Here is a 16,844-nt window from a genome sequence, read left to right as displayed (position 1 = left end):
GACGGCTTGCCAGTGATGCCTGCCTGTTTTCTCTTCATAGAGTGATAAGAGTCAACAGCTATAAGTTACCAAACAGCACTTCCTATGCAAACCTACTTTATTCTTGAGGTAAAAAGCATTGCAGAAAACACATATTAAAAATAAAAGAAGAACCTACCTGTATGCCAATAAGCTTAACAGAATTAACCTCAACCCTAACAGTGAGCAGTGTTTTCTCCATGCTACCTGACAGTAGCTCAAAAATGGCGTGGCCTGCAAAAAAGAGATGATTTATAGGATGCAATGAGGGGAATGATGAAAGTTTCGTTTGACATCAAATCCCAGAATTCCAGTAGGTTCCAGTAGGCATCCCACAATGGGGCACAAAAAAACCCAAAACAATAAAAGTGTTTTGTGGCTATTTGAAAAAAAGGCAGAGCTGCGTGGATGCAATGATTCCCAAGAAAAGTAGCTTAAGATGGAATAAACAAAGTGTGTGGATGTACTTTTTTGCTATACTATTTCAAAAAGTGTATTCTAAAACCAAGGTCTTGTGTAAAGAAGGCTTAATAATATTAAGCAAGTGAGGCTGAATCAGTTAGGAGAAGATACCACAGAAGATCAGTGTTTGTAGGGAGGGAGAACAATTAATGCATCAATTTATGATCATTGTCTTAGCAGTCATTCAGTATTTTGAGATTTCCCAGTATTTTTGAAGCACTGTTTTTCATAAAGTGTGGTTCTACTCTGAAGATGGTTCTACTCTATAAAAATGACAGGGTGGGATTTACTGTCTGTCATCTATCCAATGAGTTTCACGTTCAGTTCACAAATAAAAGGATTTCCAACTGTGAACCCTGAAAATTAAGTTTGGGATCTGAGAATCAAACTGGGTTATTTCCTCCTTGTACCTCTTTTAAAACGCAAGTGATTTCCCTCATATTAATTCCTTGGAGAAACAAAGATAGGATATGCTTGGGGATCATAAAAGTTTTCATGAGTCCCTCTGTGCCACACACAAGACCGTAAATAACTGTGAGATGTACAGTTGGACAAAAAGGTTCTACATGTGCTACTCTGATATAGAAAGGCAGTATCTCATTTCTAGTATACTTGCCAGAACCTCTCAGCTTCCTTCAGTCACTGGTATATTCAGGAAATAACTCTTGTGATTTACATTATTATATGTACATACCCAGACAAATAAAGGACCAGAATGTTTCCACGAGGGCAGGACAACCTCCGATTCTAGCTTGGAGGTGGGGAATTAAAAAGAAAGTGTCACCTCTGCTGTATGACCATCACAGAAATACTGTGATGGCTCTAGAGTTCTGGCCCCATGGCTTGACAGGTGGCAAGGTCTCCAGCAATTGGCATGGCTTCATCCTATTGAAACTCCTTATTGGGTTTCCAGGGCATCTCATTATTTGTAGGAGTTATGCTGTCTAGGATGCAAGGAACCAGGATACACATAGCACTGTTGAAGGTACAGGGCCTCTATGCAAATGGCACTGGCCTCTGTTAGATTCCGCAGAGCTTTGAGCACCTGGCTTCTTGACTCATAAGTACATCCCTGCCTCTTTCAGAAACATTTCAGTGAAACTTCATGAATACAAGTGCAGTTGCCCTGAATTGTGACATTACAACTTTTTACATAACATGCAAAGATCTGCACATATTCATGTATTATACCAGGAAATTAAATAACTTTTAGACTATGTAGCTGCTGTGGTCTAACACATTGCCTTATTCATCATCTCTAAGTGGTATACTGAGCTCCATAAGGAACCAGCAACTCAAAGTTGCCTCCCCCTCTTTATTGTGGTTGTATATCCGTTGACAAGCTGCCTATGCTGCACTCTCTCCTGCATTCCATAACATGTTGGTTAATGCATATTTGTGATGAGTTTTTAGCATTTTCCAACTTGCATAATTCAGTTAGCATTTTCAGTTCTTGTACATTGAAAGCGCAGTATCCTGTTAGGTATTAATGTAATACAGTATACTATTTTTCTGTGTAAAGAACTAGCTGTGTTCCATATTCCTCCTTCTCATGTACTGCTTTTGTTTGGATTAAATGTAGTTTGAAAGCAAATAGAGGAAGTTGTGGTCTAGTGGGAGTCACTAGTTCTAGAGCTGAACTGGGAAACAGAATCTCCATACTATGAAAATTTTCAATTGGGGGGGAAATATTTACATCCCAAATCTGGGCTGTCATCCGCCTGCCCCTCCACTACCACTAGAAACTCTTCATGGAATTGAAATGTCATACTATTTTGTTTCAGAAGCACAGAACATCCCCACAATGGGACAATTTGATGTTTCCGAAACAAAATAAACCCCTTTGGATGCCTGGCTGCCCGCCTGACAGGCTGCAGTGGAAACAAAATGCCTGGGAAGCCTAGGCTGGCTGCCAAGGAGTGGGAAAGCCATGGAGTTGTAAATGATTTTCAGATGGAAAATCAAAAAATTTCGATGGAAAATTTTGATTCTGTGGAAAGTGAGTTTTCCAGTGGAAAATTCCTGACCAGTTCTACTCAGCACTTTGTAGGATTGAGGCTTTCATTTCTTTTTGGGCTTGTCAGTGCTAGGAAAAAGGGAGTGTGGTTATTTTTAGTTTTAAAGTGTCAGCAAATACGTTTTAGAATCCTAGTGAAGTCAGGGGAGCTTCTAGTTCTGACACATAGTTACTGGTCCATGTATTATCTGAGGGAGTCCAAAATTCATCTCAATCAGCTAACACTTGTTAAAACCACTTCTTATCCTGTCTAGGATTTTAACGTGTGTTAGCTATCACATGTTTTTGTTTGTTTAAAATCATACAATACTTTTCCCAAGTTTGGGTAAGCACTATGTGTTACACATAAGGTAACGTAGGAATAATAATGTATGCCTACCTTTTTAAAGTGGTTTCCGACTTGTAGATGAAAATAAGATCTAAGCGTTATTTACATTAAACATTTTCAAAAGTAAGAATAAGCTCCATCTTTGACATAATACATTTGTCATCTTTATATAGTTATGGAAAATTAGAGAGGAAACCTTACTATATAAATCTAATCAAGGATTAAAGTTTGAAGTTTCTTCTTTATATGATTTTTTTCTGTTTCTATCAATATATTCTTATATTTTGTTAAATTATAAATTAAAACTGAACAGAAGATTTAATAAAATTACATGATCTTGGTCTCTGTTGTAACAGGATGTCACAAGTATAATATTTATTTCCTTTTTAAACAATTTTCTAGATATGGAAAAATTGTATCCACAAAGGCTATTTTGGATAAGACAACAAACAAATGCAAAGGTATGTTTGTCTTTAAATTATATTTGCCTACTTATTTTCAAATGATTTTGAAATATTCTTAAAATTGGTATGCGTGTGTGAGTATGTGTGTATAAGAAATACATTCTTATTCTACACCAAAGTTTAGTCTTGCCCTATGTTTGTATATTTGTCCCCAGTACAATTGGCAAATAGTCCATGCCCAAGCTATGTGCCAAAACTTCAGATGACTCCAGTTAACAGGCACAGCACTGGGCAGCATTTAGCTCCTGCTTTAAAAAGGAGAATGGAGTTAGAAAACAGCTTTTTTTTCCCCCTTGCCTGGGGAGATTAGAGTGCCTTACAAAAGACCATTAGACTGTATTAAGTATCTGGAAACATTACACATTGCAAATTGGCTCTATTAATTAGAACAGAGTAGTTATAAGCAGTACTTAATTATATGTTCCAATACCCTAATTGTGTTTTTGTTCTATACCTGTTTGAATATATTGGTGGGAGAAAAAGGGTTTGTTTTCATGAACGTAATTATAGCTGGAAAAAATAATAAAACTTCTTTTCAAATACACTGGAAACGTTAATTTAGTGCACTGTCCTTCAAAATTTCATATAATTATTATGAGCGCATACCCCAATAACACAAGTGGTGGATGGAGGTGTAGCAACAGTCACTGATGTATCAGGTTTCAGACATTCTTTTTGACAATAATTAGGATAATTTCTAAGCAAAGGGAAGAATGGAGTCAGCTGACTTAGCAATGTTAACTACTGACTCCATGAATGAGTACAAAGCTGACAAGCAGGGGGCAGGAAAGGAAAGCTCACCATTAATAGAGTTCCAGCTTTTTGTGGGAAACTTGGAGGCAATGGTGCAGAATGGGTTCTAAATACCGGATCAATCAATCAATCAAAGGGACGCTGAATTCAAAATCTGTACTTATCTAAAACCTTTTTACCTCCAAGTTTTACATATTCACCTGCTCTTAATATAACTGGGGAAAAAATAGAGAAAACTATTTTTCTACACTTTCAATGTATTAATGCATTTGACAGTACTTAGTTTGTCACACACCCACACCAATCCTGAAAAGACTTATGGAAATCAATTGATTAGTACTTTTTATGGCTCCAATCCTGCAAAGACTTTTGCATGAAATTACTTATAATATTTAAGTGACCAGAGTTAAAGCTGATGGGTGTCCTTTTAATGGCAATATTCCTTCAGAGAAGTTATGTTTTGGCACATAGTTTTCTCTATACAGAATCCAAAAGGTACATTGTTTAGTGTTTGAAGTTAAATTTCCATTCTAACACCCAACTCTTTCCAAAAGTGATGTGGGATTTTTAATGATTACAAGCAGCGAGTGGATTAGTTTTATATCTCATCTAAAATGTGGCATTTCCAGCAGCACAGTGCCCTGTAAATGACCTGCTTTGTGATTTTCTTCAATACTAAGAGTGAATAGTGCCACTTTTTGAGACACCAGGGCCATTTTCTGCTGCAATAGGATTTTATTTATTATTATTAAAGTAGACTTCAGTCAAAGATTGCTCTTTTTTTTTTTTTTTTTTTTTTTTTTTTACAGGGCTGTTTATTTTGAGTGGGATTTTCAAAAGCACCAAGGGGATTAAGTCACCTAACTCCTAGTGATTTTCAGTGAGACCTGAAGACAGTGGCTAGTTTCATTAGGTAATGGCACCTAACACCTAGATACCTTTGAAAACCTTAGCCTATAAGGTTACTCCCTGATAAAAGGCTACATTTGTTTGCCATCCAATTCCACTGGAGTCTATTGGTAGATTCCCTCTTAATAACCTCCGTAACATGTAAACAATTCTTGTACTTCACAAAATAATCAGGGGCAATTTTTAAAATTAAAAATTACTGTTATTAATTTAGTTTATTGTACTTAAAAATAAAAAAAATCTGGTGTTGTCTATAGCATCTCTGTGTGTTGCTGCAGTATAAAGCATTTTAGAAACAGTTGGTGAAATCTTGGCCCCCAATGAGGTCAATGCAAAGCTCCCATTGACTTCACTGGCAGCCAAGATTTCATGCATCATATAATTAAACTAACCATTGTCTCTCATGTACACAGGATGGAATAACTATAGCTTACCAATTTATCAGAAACTTGGGTTTGATAGCACACCATGGTTTAGGTGACTGGTAATAGGGTACAGAGGCTTTCACTTCTAGGTCACTTGTTAAAATCTGGGCAAGGATTTTAGTGACTAAAAGTTAACATGAGATTGCTATTCAGTTGCCTATACGATCTCAGGTTAGTTCATAGTGGACTAAAAACCAGATCACACAAAGCATTATAATAATTGTTGGAAGCTTTGGCATAAGCCACAAATGAATGGGCATGAAAACTGACTTGTCTTCTTATTGCAAAAAGTAGTTCTTCCAACTCATGGTTGAAGGACATTGGTGGGACAGTGCTGGGCAGCTTTCCCGCCTGCTGTTCTGTTCTGTGACTAGATGAAGATCTTCAGCTTCCAAGGCTGTCAAATTGTCCCTTCCACCAGCACAAATTTTGCATTAAAAAAAGCTTTTGCACTGTTGGATTATAAAATGGTTGTTTGCTTCTCAGTAAAAGTTATTTTAAATTTCAGGTTACGGTTTTGTAGATTTTGACAGCCCAGCAGCTGCTCAGAAGGCTGTTTCCGCTCTGAAGGCTAGCGGAGTCCAAGCACAGATGGCAAAGGTAAGTTTAAAAGTACTCTGCAAATTCTTGCAGTGTAACCTGAAGGTGAACAAACTTGTGCTTTTTCAGATCATTGGCAACACACATTCTAAAGCTGAAGGCCCCCTATTGAGGATGCAGTGTCTCCAATCCCCACCATATTTTAGAGTTTAAAAATGGGGATAGTTAGCTGGAACTCAGCCTCTGAAAGATGTAAGGAAAGATGTGCTCCACGCCCCCGTTGCTGAACTGAATGGGATTTTTTCCACTGATTGCAGTAGGAGAAAGAATAGGCCGTAAAATAACGATAAGACTTCACAGATTAAAGTCAACATCTCAAATTGTAGCTGGAAACAAATTAGTAGTTGATGTAGTTTGTAGGACACAGGTATTATGTGCTCTGTATGTGGAGCACCATGAGTAAGCGATTTGCCATATTCTTTACTAGTTGAAACTTTCAAGTGGTCATTATGGGGATCTTCAGATAGAGCACATTGGAGAAATCCACTCTATATAACTAGCTAAATCCACAGCTAACATGAAAGATTACAAATTTCTGGTTGATACAGAAGGAGAAAAATAGCAGTTCTAGTTACCAAAGAATCAAGGAGTAGACACGGTTCCTAATGTAGCTACAGATGGTAAACATCAGTAATGATAGGGAAGCACACTCTAAATGGGGAGGGGGGGTGAATTTTCAACAGCACATAATGGAATTGTTTCTGTAGGGTTTGTAGTATATTTTATGTTAAGTGAATTAAAACTTAAATCTGGGATTTTCAGAAGCCTGTAGGAGTTAGGTGCACATAGAACATTGAATGTCCCAAAATATTTGTCAAGGTATTCTTGCATTAGGGTGTCTGCTCAAGGTAATTGGAAAAATTCCAGCCGAACAGTGTTTCGTCAGTTTTGCAGATTTATCAAACTCAAAACGTTCCATGAAGACAGACTGGTTTCACCAAAATTCTGATAGGAGTTGGACTCAGGCACGTTTTGAAACCTGCCTGGATTCCTGGATTCCTCTTCAGTAGCCTGCCTGGTGGGCTTTTTGGGAACCCAGACGCTTACATGGTTTGTGGCTCAGGAACGTCCCACCAAGTGGACACACGGGCTAGGGTCTGTGGCCCTGAGGCAGCCCACCAGCTAGGGTGACCAGATGTCCTGGTTTAATAGGGACAGTCCCGATTTTGGGGGCTTTTTCTTATCTAGGCACCTGTTGCCCCCCACCCCCCTCCCAATTTTTTACGCTTGCTATCTGGTCACCTTACCACCATCTGAGAGCCAGGGACCCCAGAGCTTCCAGAGTGTGCTGACCCAGAGCAGTCTGACAGTCAGACTGCCTCAGGGCCAGGGATCCATTCCCTTTTTTGGAGAATTTCAGAATTTTTGGTTCTCGTCCCAAATTATCAAAATCCTCCATGAAGCTGAATTATCTTTCTCTGAACAGCTCTAACATCAGTCTTTCATGGTACCTGCCAGTGCATCAGATTTTCAGTTAATAATTACTCTTGGAAGTTTTTGGTTTTTTAATAGAGGGTGAGTTTTGTAAATCCAGAAAGTCATAAATTTAGGGAGGTAATACATGAAGAATCATTTTGTTAAATGCCCTGTTTCCAGTTGAATGCCATAAAGACCAATGCAAATTTATAAATAAAGACAATATTAGTGCATATTTTATGTATATAAATAGTTTTTAGTAGTTCTTAAAACTAATAATTCTGAGGTGGAATTCTAGCTAGAGAAAATATTCAAGTGATTAAAGAATCTGAGTTTTTAAAAATGTTACAGTATACAAAAGATCTAGAAAGCCTTAGGAGCTATCCATGAGGTTCTGTGTACAGATTTTTTTTTTTTTCAGTTGAGATAACTGTTCTCCTCAGCAGAGAAGCTGTGGAAAAAATAAGCTAACAACACAAGATATCTGGACAGGTTCCAGGTCAACAAAATAGAAACCATATGTTTAATTCTTAATGCATATTTCACTATAGGCAGGCACAATGAACGTACGTACACACAGGAAGGTGTGAAATTTCTTTGTGCGCGCATGTGTGTGTTTTCATTGGTGGTCATTTAATGTTTTAAATATTTTTTTAAGATATGGGATGTTAAAAGAATGATGAATGTTTTGTCTAAATAAATAATATAATTGTTGATGACTAATAATGCCTTCAGAGCAAGACCAACATTCTAGTTTGAGACAATCATTTTGAATTATGTATATAATGGGTCTACCCTAACTGGTAACAAGCAGGAGCAGGTTTTGAATAGCAATGAAATATGTTAATATCTCTTTATGTGAGCACTAATGTTAAAACTGAGACCTGAATATGTAAACATTTTGTTGAATTTCTGAACCACTCAAGTACACATAGGCCAATTTTTTCAAACGTGAGTGCCTAAAATAAGTGATCTGCATCCGTACAAGTTTGTTTTGGGCTGGAACTTGGTGTGCCAGCTTTTGATATGAGAGTGATTTTTGTTTCTTTTCAAAATGTGAACCAAGACCAAGATTTTCCAAAGTGACCAGTGACTCTAAGTGCCTCAATATTGATCATCTAATCTGTAACAGTTTAAGGAGGCCTGCTTTTTCAGAAAGTGCTGAACATCAGCTCTATGAAAATCAGGCCTATTTAAGATGTCTCATCTTGGATGCCTAAAAATTGAGGCATTCAGAGTTACTAGTCATTTTAAAATAATTTTGGTCAAGATTTGCAAAATCAATCTTTTTATATACAGGAAACTATATAAAATAGTATGTATATTTTTACCCATTTTGTATGCTGCCTTATTCTCTAAATTTTGTTACAATTAAATGGTGTGGTCCAATTTGCTCACAGTGTAGTTTACAGCCTTGTCATTTGAAAAGGTTGGGGAATACCTTTTCCATAACAACTGGTTGCTGATGGTCTGCCTCAGAGACTGATGCAACTAGTTTCAAGTGAACGTGGGGGGGGATACTGGTCAACTGGTTGACTGACCTGTCATTGATATAATAAGACCGTATTTGCCCAATGATCAATAATGTGGCTCCGAAATACCCTCATCTTGCTCACAGTCAGTATGGTATTGTGAGGACCTGCAGCAGATAAAGCAATAGGAAAGCAGTCTAGCTGGTGGAAGTCTTGTTCCGACTGACTGTGGCAGCGCTCTTGCAATCTCATGCTATAGCTGTGCAGGATGTGAATTAAAAATGATTTGCTTCTACTATAGCATCTGCAAGTCCCAGTTAGTAGAATTGCTTCAAGCTGTGAACAGTATAATTAAGCCAAGTTGTTTATTCCCAGTGATTATGTTAAATATTAGACTTGATGCACTATCAAGCTACTTTGTGGATAAGATCATTCAGAATCTGACTGAGCTTTGTGCTTTGGAAGTAGATCTGGTGGCAGGGGAACATAATCTTCTCTATTTGTGTTTCAGCTATTGTTGGTCAGTGAGGTGATTTGGGGGCCTGAGGCATAGGCTTCAAGCCACATCCTGCAAATTAGATCCACATACCCCCTGGCTACTGAAGACTAGTATGGATATGCGTCATTGTAGATAATTGGCATTATCTTCCTTAGAGATGTTGAAATGCCAGTGTCTGTTTAAGAAGCAATTTCTTGCACAAGAAACTGTCTCTTGGTTTTGACATTTTCAATTTTACCCCTCTTTCTAAACTTAGGGAACATTATTGGGAAGTTTGTGGTGAGGCAGCTTCAGCAGTGTCTGGTCATGATGGCACTTGGTGATGGCAATCAGGTGTCTATCTTGATTCTTCCAAAGCTGTCAAGTCTTTCATACTGTTTACCATGAGATGTTGTTGACTCACCTGTGGATTCAAGCAGCTTCATTCCTTTTTATTCTGGAAGATTCCCAAGGGTGGTATTGAGCAATTGTTCATTTGTCCCAAGTGTTCTTTCATGTAGGATTCCATCGTGTTACCCCTCTTCTTCAGTATGTATGTGGGGCTGTTGTGATGTAAGATGTGAGGTGAATTAGGAGGTGGTGGCCTCCAGCTGGTTTCTGGGTTCAACTTGAGGCGTTGGCTTTGTGTAATGTTCTAAATGGTTTGGCCCTGAATAGCTGAGAGATGCCCTCATTGATCAGCTGTGGCACTCAAACTCACACCCTGCAGGAAGGTAATTTTTCTGTGAGGGGCATTCTCAACTTCCTCACTTGGTCTGACAGAAACAGAGTCTGATGACTTTCAGGGCATAATGCAAGGTCTGGATCTCATCACAGGCTCTTGAGGTAGGAAGACAAGATGTGTACTAGGCATGAATACTAATAGTGCAGATGGTATTGTTAGTCTTGATGAATTAATTGATGATCCAAAAGGGAGGGTCCAGTTTCTAATTTTTTATGTTCTTTTTGAAACACAGGTAATTGCCTAATTGTACATGCATTTGGAGTATCTAGACAGGCACTTCAACATATAAAATAAAAATGAAAATCTCTCATTTACTATTTCAAATGTAGTGATTGTGCTCTTCTGTGGCTCCCTAAATCAGATTAATAGAATAGACTTCAATAGCTCTGAAGAACTTACTATTTTGTATTCTTTGAAAGCTCTGCATAGCATCTTCATAGTAAGGATTGTCCTTTTGTCAAAGATGCACTTAGGAATGTCTCCATGCTCATGAATTGACAATGAATTGTGTCTAAGACTTGTTCTGCAATGTTCCATTACTGTGGATTGGCAAGGAATAAAGATCCCTTTTAAGCATGCCTCTTGTCTTATTTGAAAGCTGTAATGTTCAGGGATCTATGGAGGTAAGCCAGGTTTTGGCATAGGCTCTCCTCAGAGCATTAAAATGTTGTTGAAAAAGGCCTTTTCTAGAAGCAATGTTTAAAATGCCATCTTGAAATTAACAAATCATACTTTAAAGGCCAGTGGGAAAAGGTTTAGAGGTTTTAAGGATTAAAACTAGGATTAAACTACTTATTATTCCCTGAAATCATACGATTGAATCCCGGTAGAGTGGATTTAGCCCTCCATAATTCTGAAAGATACATAAACTGGGGTAAAACCGAAGGATTGCTAACTAAAATCTTAAAAAGAAAAGGAGTACTTGTGGCACCTTAGAGACTAACAAATTTATTAGAGCATAAGCTTTCGTGAGCTACAGCTCACTTCATAGTGAGCTGTAGCTCACGAAAGCTTATGCTCTAATAAATTTGTTAGTCTCTAAGGTGCCACAAGTACTCCTTTTCTTTTTGCGAATACAGACTAACACGGCTGCTACTCTGAAACCTAACTAAAATCTTGTAATACTGTATATGATGTTAACTGCGACAAAATATAACTGTACAAAAATGTGTGTTAGGGCATTCTTAGATGATAAATAATGGAGTTTTCTGTGTGATAGCATGGTATTTTGTATACTACTTGTTGAAATGGATAGTAAACAATTAGGGCCAATCCTGCTCCTGTTGAATTGAATAAGAGAGAATGGGACCCTTAAAGAACAGAGAGAACTTTCCATTTTTCAGGCTCAGTAACTGACCATTTTTCTAATTCAGAGTTTTCTACTTATTTCATACGGCATTTTGGTTTCTCCCTTGTTGGGCTGACCTAAGTTGCTAGTATAACTATATGACATATTTTATTTGGTTCAGGTTTCCTAGGTAATATGGTGAAAGGTGTATGGTTTGTTTTTAATAACTATTCCGTATGTTGAGTCTTTATTGGATAATATTTGAAATATTTCTTACTCATAAAGAGCTTTTAATATATTCAGTAAGCATTTCACAGGATGGATTGAGAGGTTTATGTAACTTACACCAATAGCAGAGATGGGTGTTCCATGTGTTAACGTTTACATTTGATTTTGTGGAGGAAGGCACCACTGCTAATCCGTTTAGAGATTTGCCCAATCCCACTCAACTGCTGTTGGCTTTATACTGTCCCTATAGCAGTACCTTCCTAGGAACCAGGATTTGGAGTTTCATATTGTCATATTTTCCTCCCTTTTAAATTCTCCCATATTTTCTGACTCTGTAACAACTGGGGAATGCCTCTGCCTTACAGGACATAGCATCAGATCTCCAGCTAAAACAATTCCAGCCATCCTAACATCCTCCAGGAATGAGCAGGAAACAGGGCCCCTATAGAACACTGTTTCCCACCCAGATTGTCTAATAGGGATGCCTGCAATAGCAATGCAAAGCACATTTTCCACCCCACCCCTTCCCTGATTCTCCCTCTATCCTTGAGAGCATCATCTGTCTGTTCTGCCAAGTTCTACTGCCTCAGAAAGCAAAAGACCAAATATCTCCCACATGATAATGTAATGAGCTAATATTAGGCCACTGTCTCGTCCCAGAATGGTCTGTGTGCAAACGTCGGCCAGTAATCTTTATATTCTTTTACTAAGAATTAAGAAGACGGAGCCGTGAAGCACTCATCACATGCTGGCAGCCCAGCCAGAAGTGTTGCACAACCATTTTTTAAAGCACTAACTCACTTTTAGTTGACATTTTATTTTTTAAATGTATTTGGGAGATGTGCATTGTCACCATTACATAAAATCTGACTTGCACATCATTGTCCCTGCTTGTATCTAAAAAAGACCTGGTGTGCTACCTGTAACCATCTCTGTAAGAGAAGTTAAAGGTGAACCATTTTTTATCTCTGTTCATTGTTGTAAGGCAGACACCCTCTTAGGTCACTGCCAAAGAACATGGTTTTGAGTGAACAGCTATGGCAAATGGCTAACTAGTATGACTTCTGAGAATGTACTAGGTTTTTGTACTGGTCTTCACTGTGTCAGCCTGCTGGAGAATTAAGTCTACATTCCTGCAGAGAAAGGGAAGTAAATAATTGTGGGTTACCATGGTTACTAGGGCACTAAATCTGACTAGTTAGGGTAGTAAAAATATGGTGAGCAATGTTTTATTTTGCAAGTGGACTCTGCTGTATAAAGACTCCTGAATGTCTAAAGCAGGTTACATGCAAACAGGGGCAAGTTCAAGCAAACTTTTCTCACTGCCATTTATAGACATAGAACACTTGCATCAAAATATTTTATCTGCCCATTTTGCGGTCATTTCTATACACAGTACAATAAGAACCCATATTACAATGATGATGGATTAGTTTAGGAAAATTAAGCAGTTTTCCTTAACTTTCCCACTAGCAAACTCTAATTAGCTGTATAGAAAACACAGGGAACTTGTAGGGAATATTACTTTACAAGAAAGTTGATTAAAATTGTTTATACAGTGGATGGTTAAAGATAATCTAGGCATGGCCCAATATCTAAACAAATACTTTGCCTCAGTCTTTAATAAGGCTAAAGAGGATCTTGGGGATAATGGTAGCATGGCAAATGGGAAGGAGGATATAGAGGTAGATATTACCATATCAGAGGTAGAAGCGAAACTGAAACAGCTTAATGGGACTAAATCAGGGGGCCCAGATAATCTTCATCCAAGAATATTAAAGGAATTGGCACCTGAAACAGCAAGCCCATTAGCAAGAATTTTTAATGAATCTGTAAACTCAGGAATAGTACCGAATGATTGGAGAATTGCTAATATAGTTCCTATTTTTCAGAAAGGAAAAAAAAGTGATCCAGGTAACTACAGGCCAATTAGTTTGACATCTGTAGTATGCAAGGTCCTGGAAAAAATTTTGAAGGAGAAATTAGTTAAGGACATTGAAGTCAATGGTAAATGGGACAAAATACAACATGGTTTTACAAAAGGTAGATCGTGCCAAACCAACATAATCTCCTTTTTTGAAAAAGGAACAGATTTTTTAGATAAAGGAAATGCAGTGGATCTAATTTACCTAGATTTCAGTAAGGCATTTGATACCGTGCCACATGGGGAATTATTAGTTAAATTGGAGAAGATGGGGATCAATATGAACATCAAAAGGTGGATAAGGAATTGGTTAAAGGGGAGACTGCAACGGGTCCTACTGAAAGGCGAACTGTCAGGTTGGAGGGAGGTTACCAGTGGAGTTCCTTAGGGATCGGTTTTGGGACCAATCTTATTTAATCTTTTTATTACTGACCTTGGCACAAAAAGTGGGAGTGTGCTAATAAAGTTTGCAGATGATACAAAGCTGGGAGGTATTGCCAATTCGGAGAAGGATCGGGATATTATACAGGAGGATCTGGATGACCTTGTAAACTGGAGTAATAGTAATAGGATGAAATTTAATAGTGAGAAGTGTAAGGTTATGCATTTAGGGATTAATAACAAGAATTTTAGCTATAAGTTGGGGACGCATCAATTAGAAGTAACGGAAGAGGAGAAGGACCTTGGAGTATTGGTTGATCATCGGATGACTATGAGCTGCCAATGTGATATGGCTGTGAAAAAAGCTAATGCGGTTTTGGGATGCATCAGGAGAGGCATTTCCAGTAGGGATAAGGAGATTTTAGTACCGTTATACAAGGCACTGGTGAGACCTCACCTAGAATACTGTGTGCAGTTCTGGTCTCCCATGTTTAAAAAGGATGAATTCAAACTGGAGCAGGTACAGAGAAGGGCTACTAGGATGATCCGAGGAATGGAAAACTTGTCTTATGAAAGGAGACTTAAGGAGCTTGGCTTGTTTAGCCTAACTAAAAGAAGCTTGAGGGGAGATATGATTGCTCTCTATAAAATATCAGAGGGATAAATACAGGAGAGGGAGAGGAATTATTTAAGCTCAGCACCAATGTGGACACAAGAACAAATGGGTATAAACTGGCCACCAGGAAGTTTAGACTTGAAATCAGACGAAGGTTTTTAACCATCAGAGGAGTGAAGTTTTGGAATAGCCTTCCAAGGGAAGCAGTGGGGGCAAAAGATCTATCTGGCTTTAAGATTCTACTCGATAAGTTTATGGAGGAGATGGTATGATGGGATAATGGGATTTTGGTAAGTAATTGATCTTTAAATATTCAGGGTAAATAGGCCAAATCCCCTGAGATGGGATATTAGATGGATGGGATCTGAGTTACTATAGAAAATTCTTTCCTGGGTATCTGGCTGGTGAATCTTGCCCATATGCTCAGGGTTTAGCTGATTGCCATATTTGGGGTCAGGAAGGAATTTTCCTCCAGGGCAGATTGGAGAGGCCCTGGAGGTTTTTCGCCTTCCTCTGTAGCATGGGGCATGGTTGACTTGAGGGAGGCTTCTCTGCTCCTTGAAGTCTTTGAACCATGATTTAAGGACTTCAATAGCTCAGACATGGGTGAGGTTTTTCATAGGAGTGGGTGGGTGAGATTCTGTGGCCTGCGCTGTGCAGGAGGTCGGACTAGATGATCAGAATGGTCCCTTCTGACCTTAGTATCTATGAATCTATGATTAACGGAGGACCAAACTTTGCCCACCTGAGGACTGAATGACCATCATTTCAGGAGCCCAAGGGCTAAATTCAAATTTGCATAAAATGGAACAGTTACCAATTACTTGTCTTCAATTCAGAGCTGCAGTCCACAGAAATTACACATCTCAGCCTGTGGTGCTGCATCTTGTTCCCATGCTAAGACCTCTTGGTGGGCTGTAGGTCTGTGTTGTAGATGAGGATGACAATGGGCCATGTTACAGAATTCCACAGGCTCCGCTGCATGTTCCCCTGCAGTAGATTTAACAAGAAAGCAAGAGTGCCAAGGAAGGCAAGAAGAATAATGATTAAATAGATGGTCTAATTGCAAACTTGACTGCAGTGTTGTACTGTAGCTAAAAACTACCATTTAAACCAGTCTTGTTCTAGTCATTTATACTATAACTGTGCTTTGTGAAAACAAATTAAGATATTTAGGTAGCTAATTAAAAATATACCCTGTTTGTTTGGAATGCTAGATAGCAAGTGAAAATTACGCTAATGCTGTTTCAACTCACTTACTTACAGTCACTGGACAAACTGTCTTAAAGCTGGAGCTGCAACTGATATTTAAATTAGATATGGGTCAGTTGTAAACTTGACGATTTTCTGTAAAAAGGCAGACAAGCATTTAATCCCTGCTGTATCAGCCAGAGGATCTTCCATGCTGCGAGCACTGCCATGTCACATGTTTCTGAATAGCTATCTGTTAGCTGTGACCCTATCCAGAGCAAGAGAAAACAGATGTCTTATCATTTTGCCAAGTTTCTTTCTTGTGTTTTAGGATCTGTTCCACATGCACAGGGAGGCTTTTGTTAATTTCTTTCAGATGATGGCTGAGCATTTTACATCATGTAGGACCCATGTAGAAATCACCACTTTTCCACATAAATTAACATTAGTGGCTGTTTGTTCCTGTCCCTTTTACAACAAATGTTGAACCTAACTTTCAGCTTAAGGTAGACATTTAATCCTTCAGTGCCTTGAGGAATATGGCATGCATTAATCTAAAGGAGCACTCTTTGTATGTTTGTCTCATCACGTCCAATCAGACATGTCTCTGGGACAAACTTGGAACTGTGTGGTGAGAAAAGAATAAGGGAAACTTGCTGATTCCTATTGCTAAAAGTAAACCTTCCTATTTTTTTTTTCAGTAGAGCAATCATTTATTATGACCCCCCAAACTCCCAACATTAGGCCATTTCCTGAAGGGGGCTGAGCGCCCACTGAAGTCGATGGGAGTGGAGGGTGGTCAGCATATGATCGCATTGTGCCAGTTTTCAGGTAAAACACTCTACATAAATTACTAGGGCTGTCAAACAGTTAAAAAAATTAATCGCGCGATTAAACAATTATAGAATACCATTTATTTAAATATTTTTGGATGTTTTCTACATTTTCAAATATATTGATTTCAATTACAACACAGAATACAAAGTGTACAGTGCTCACTTTATATTTATTTTTGATTACAAGTATTTGCACTGTAAAAAAAAGTATTTTTCAATTCACCTAATACAAGTACTGTAGTGCAATCTTTGTCATGAAAGTTGAAATCATAAATATAGAATTATGTACAAAA

General features: G+C 38.2%; 1 protein-coding gene across 14 annotated transcripts in view; it reads left to right on the top strand.

Annotated features, from left to right (window-relative positions):
• Positions 1-16,844, top strand: part of RBMS1 (RNA binding motif single stranded interacting protein 1) — a 214,057-nt gene that overhangs the window by 141,746 nt on the left and 55,467 nt on the right. For all 14 annotated transcript variants that reach the window (XR_006277964.1, XM_038421071.2, XM_043505176.1 and 11 more), the window contains 2 exons: positions 3,228-3,286; positions 5,885-5,976. Coding sequence is in view for 13 of the 14 variants with exons in the window: in XM_038421071.2 (XP_038276999.1) it covers positions 3,228-3,286; positions 5,885-5,976 (151 nt within the window). In the remaining variant the exon portion in view is untranslated. The remainder of the gene's footprint in view (positions 1-3,227; positions 3,287-5,884; positions 5,977-16,844) is intronic.

The sequence above is a fragment of the Dermochelys coriacea genome, chromosome 11, assembly GCF_009764565.3.
Source record: "Dermochelys coriacea isolate rDerCor1 chromosome 11, rDerCor1.pri.v4, whole genome shotgun sequence".
NCBI classification, from domain to species: domain Eukaryota; kingdom Metazoa; phylum Chordata; order Testudines; family Dermochelyidae; genus Dermochelys; species Dermochelys coriacea.
This window is presented reverse-complemented; position numbering and strand designations above follow the sequence as displayed.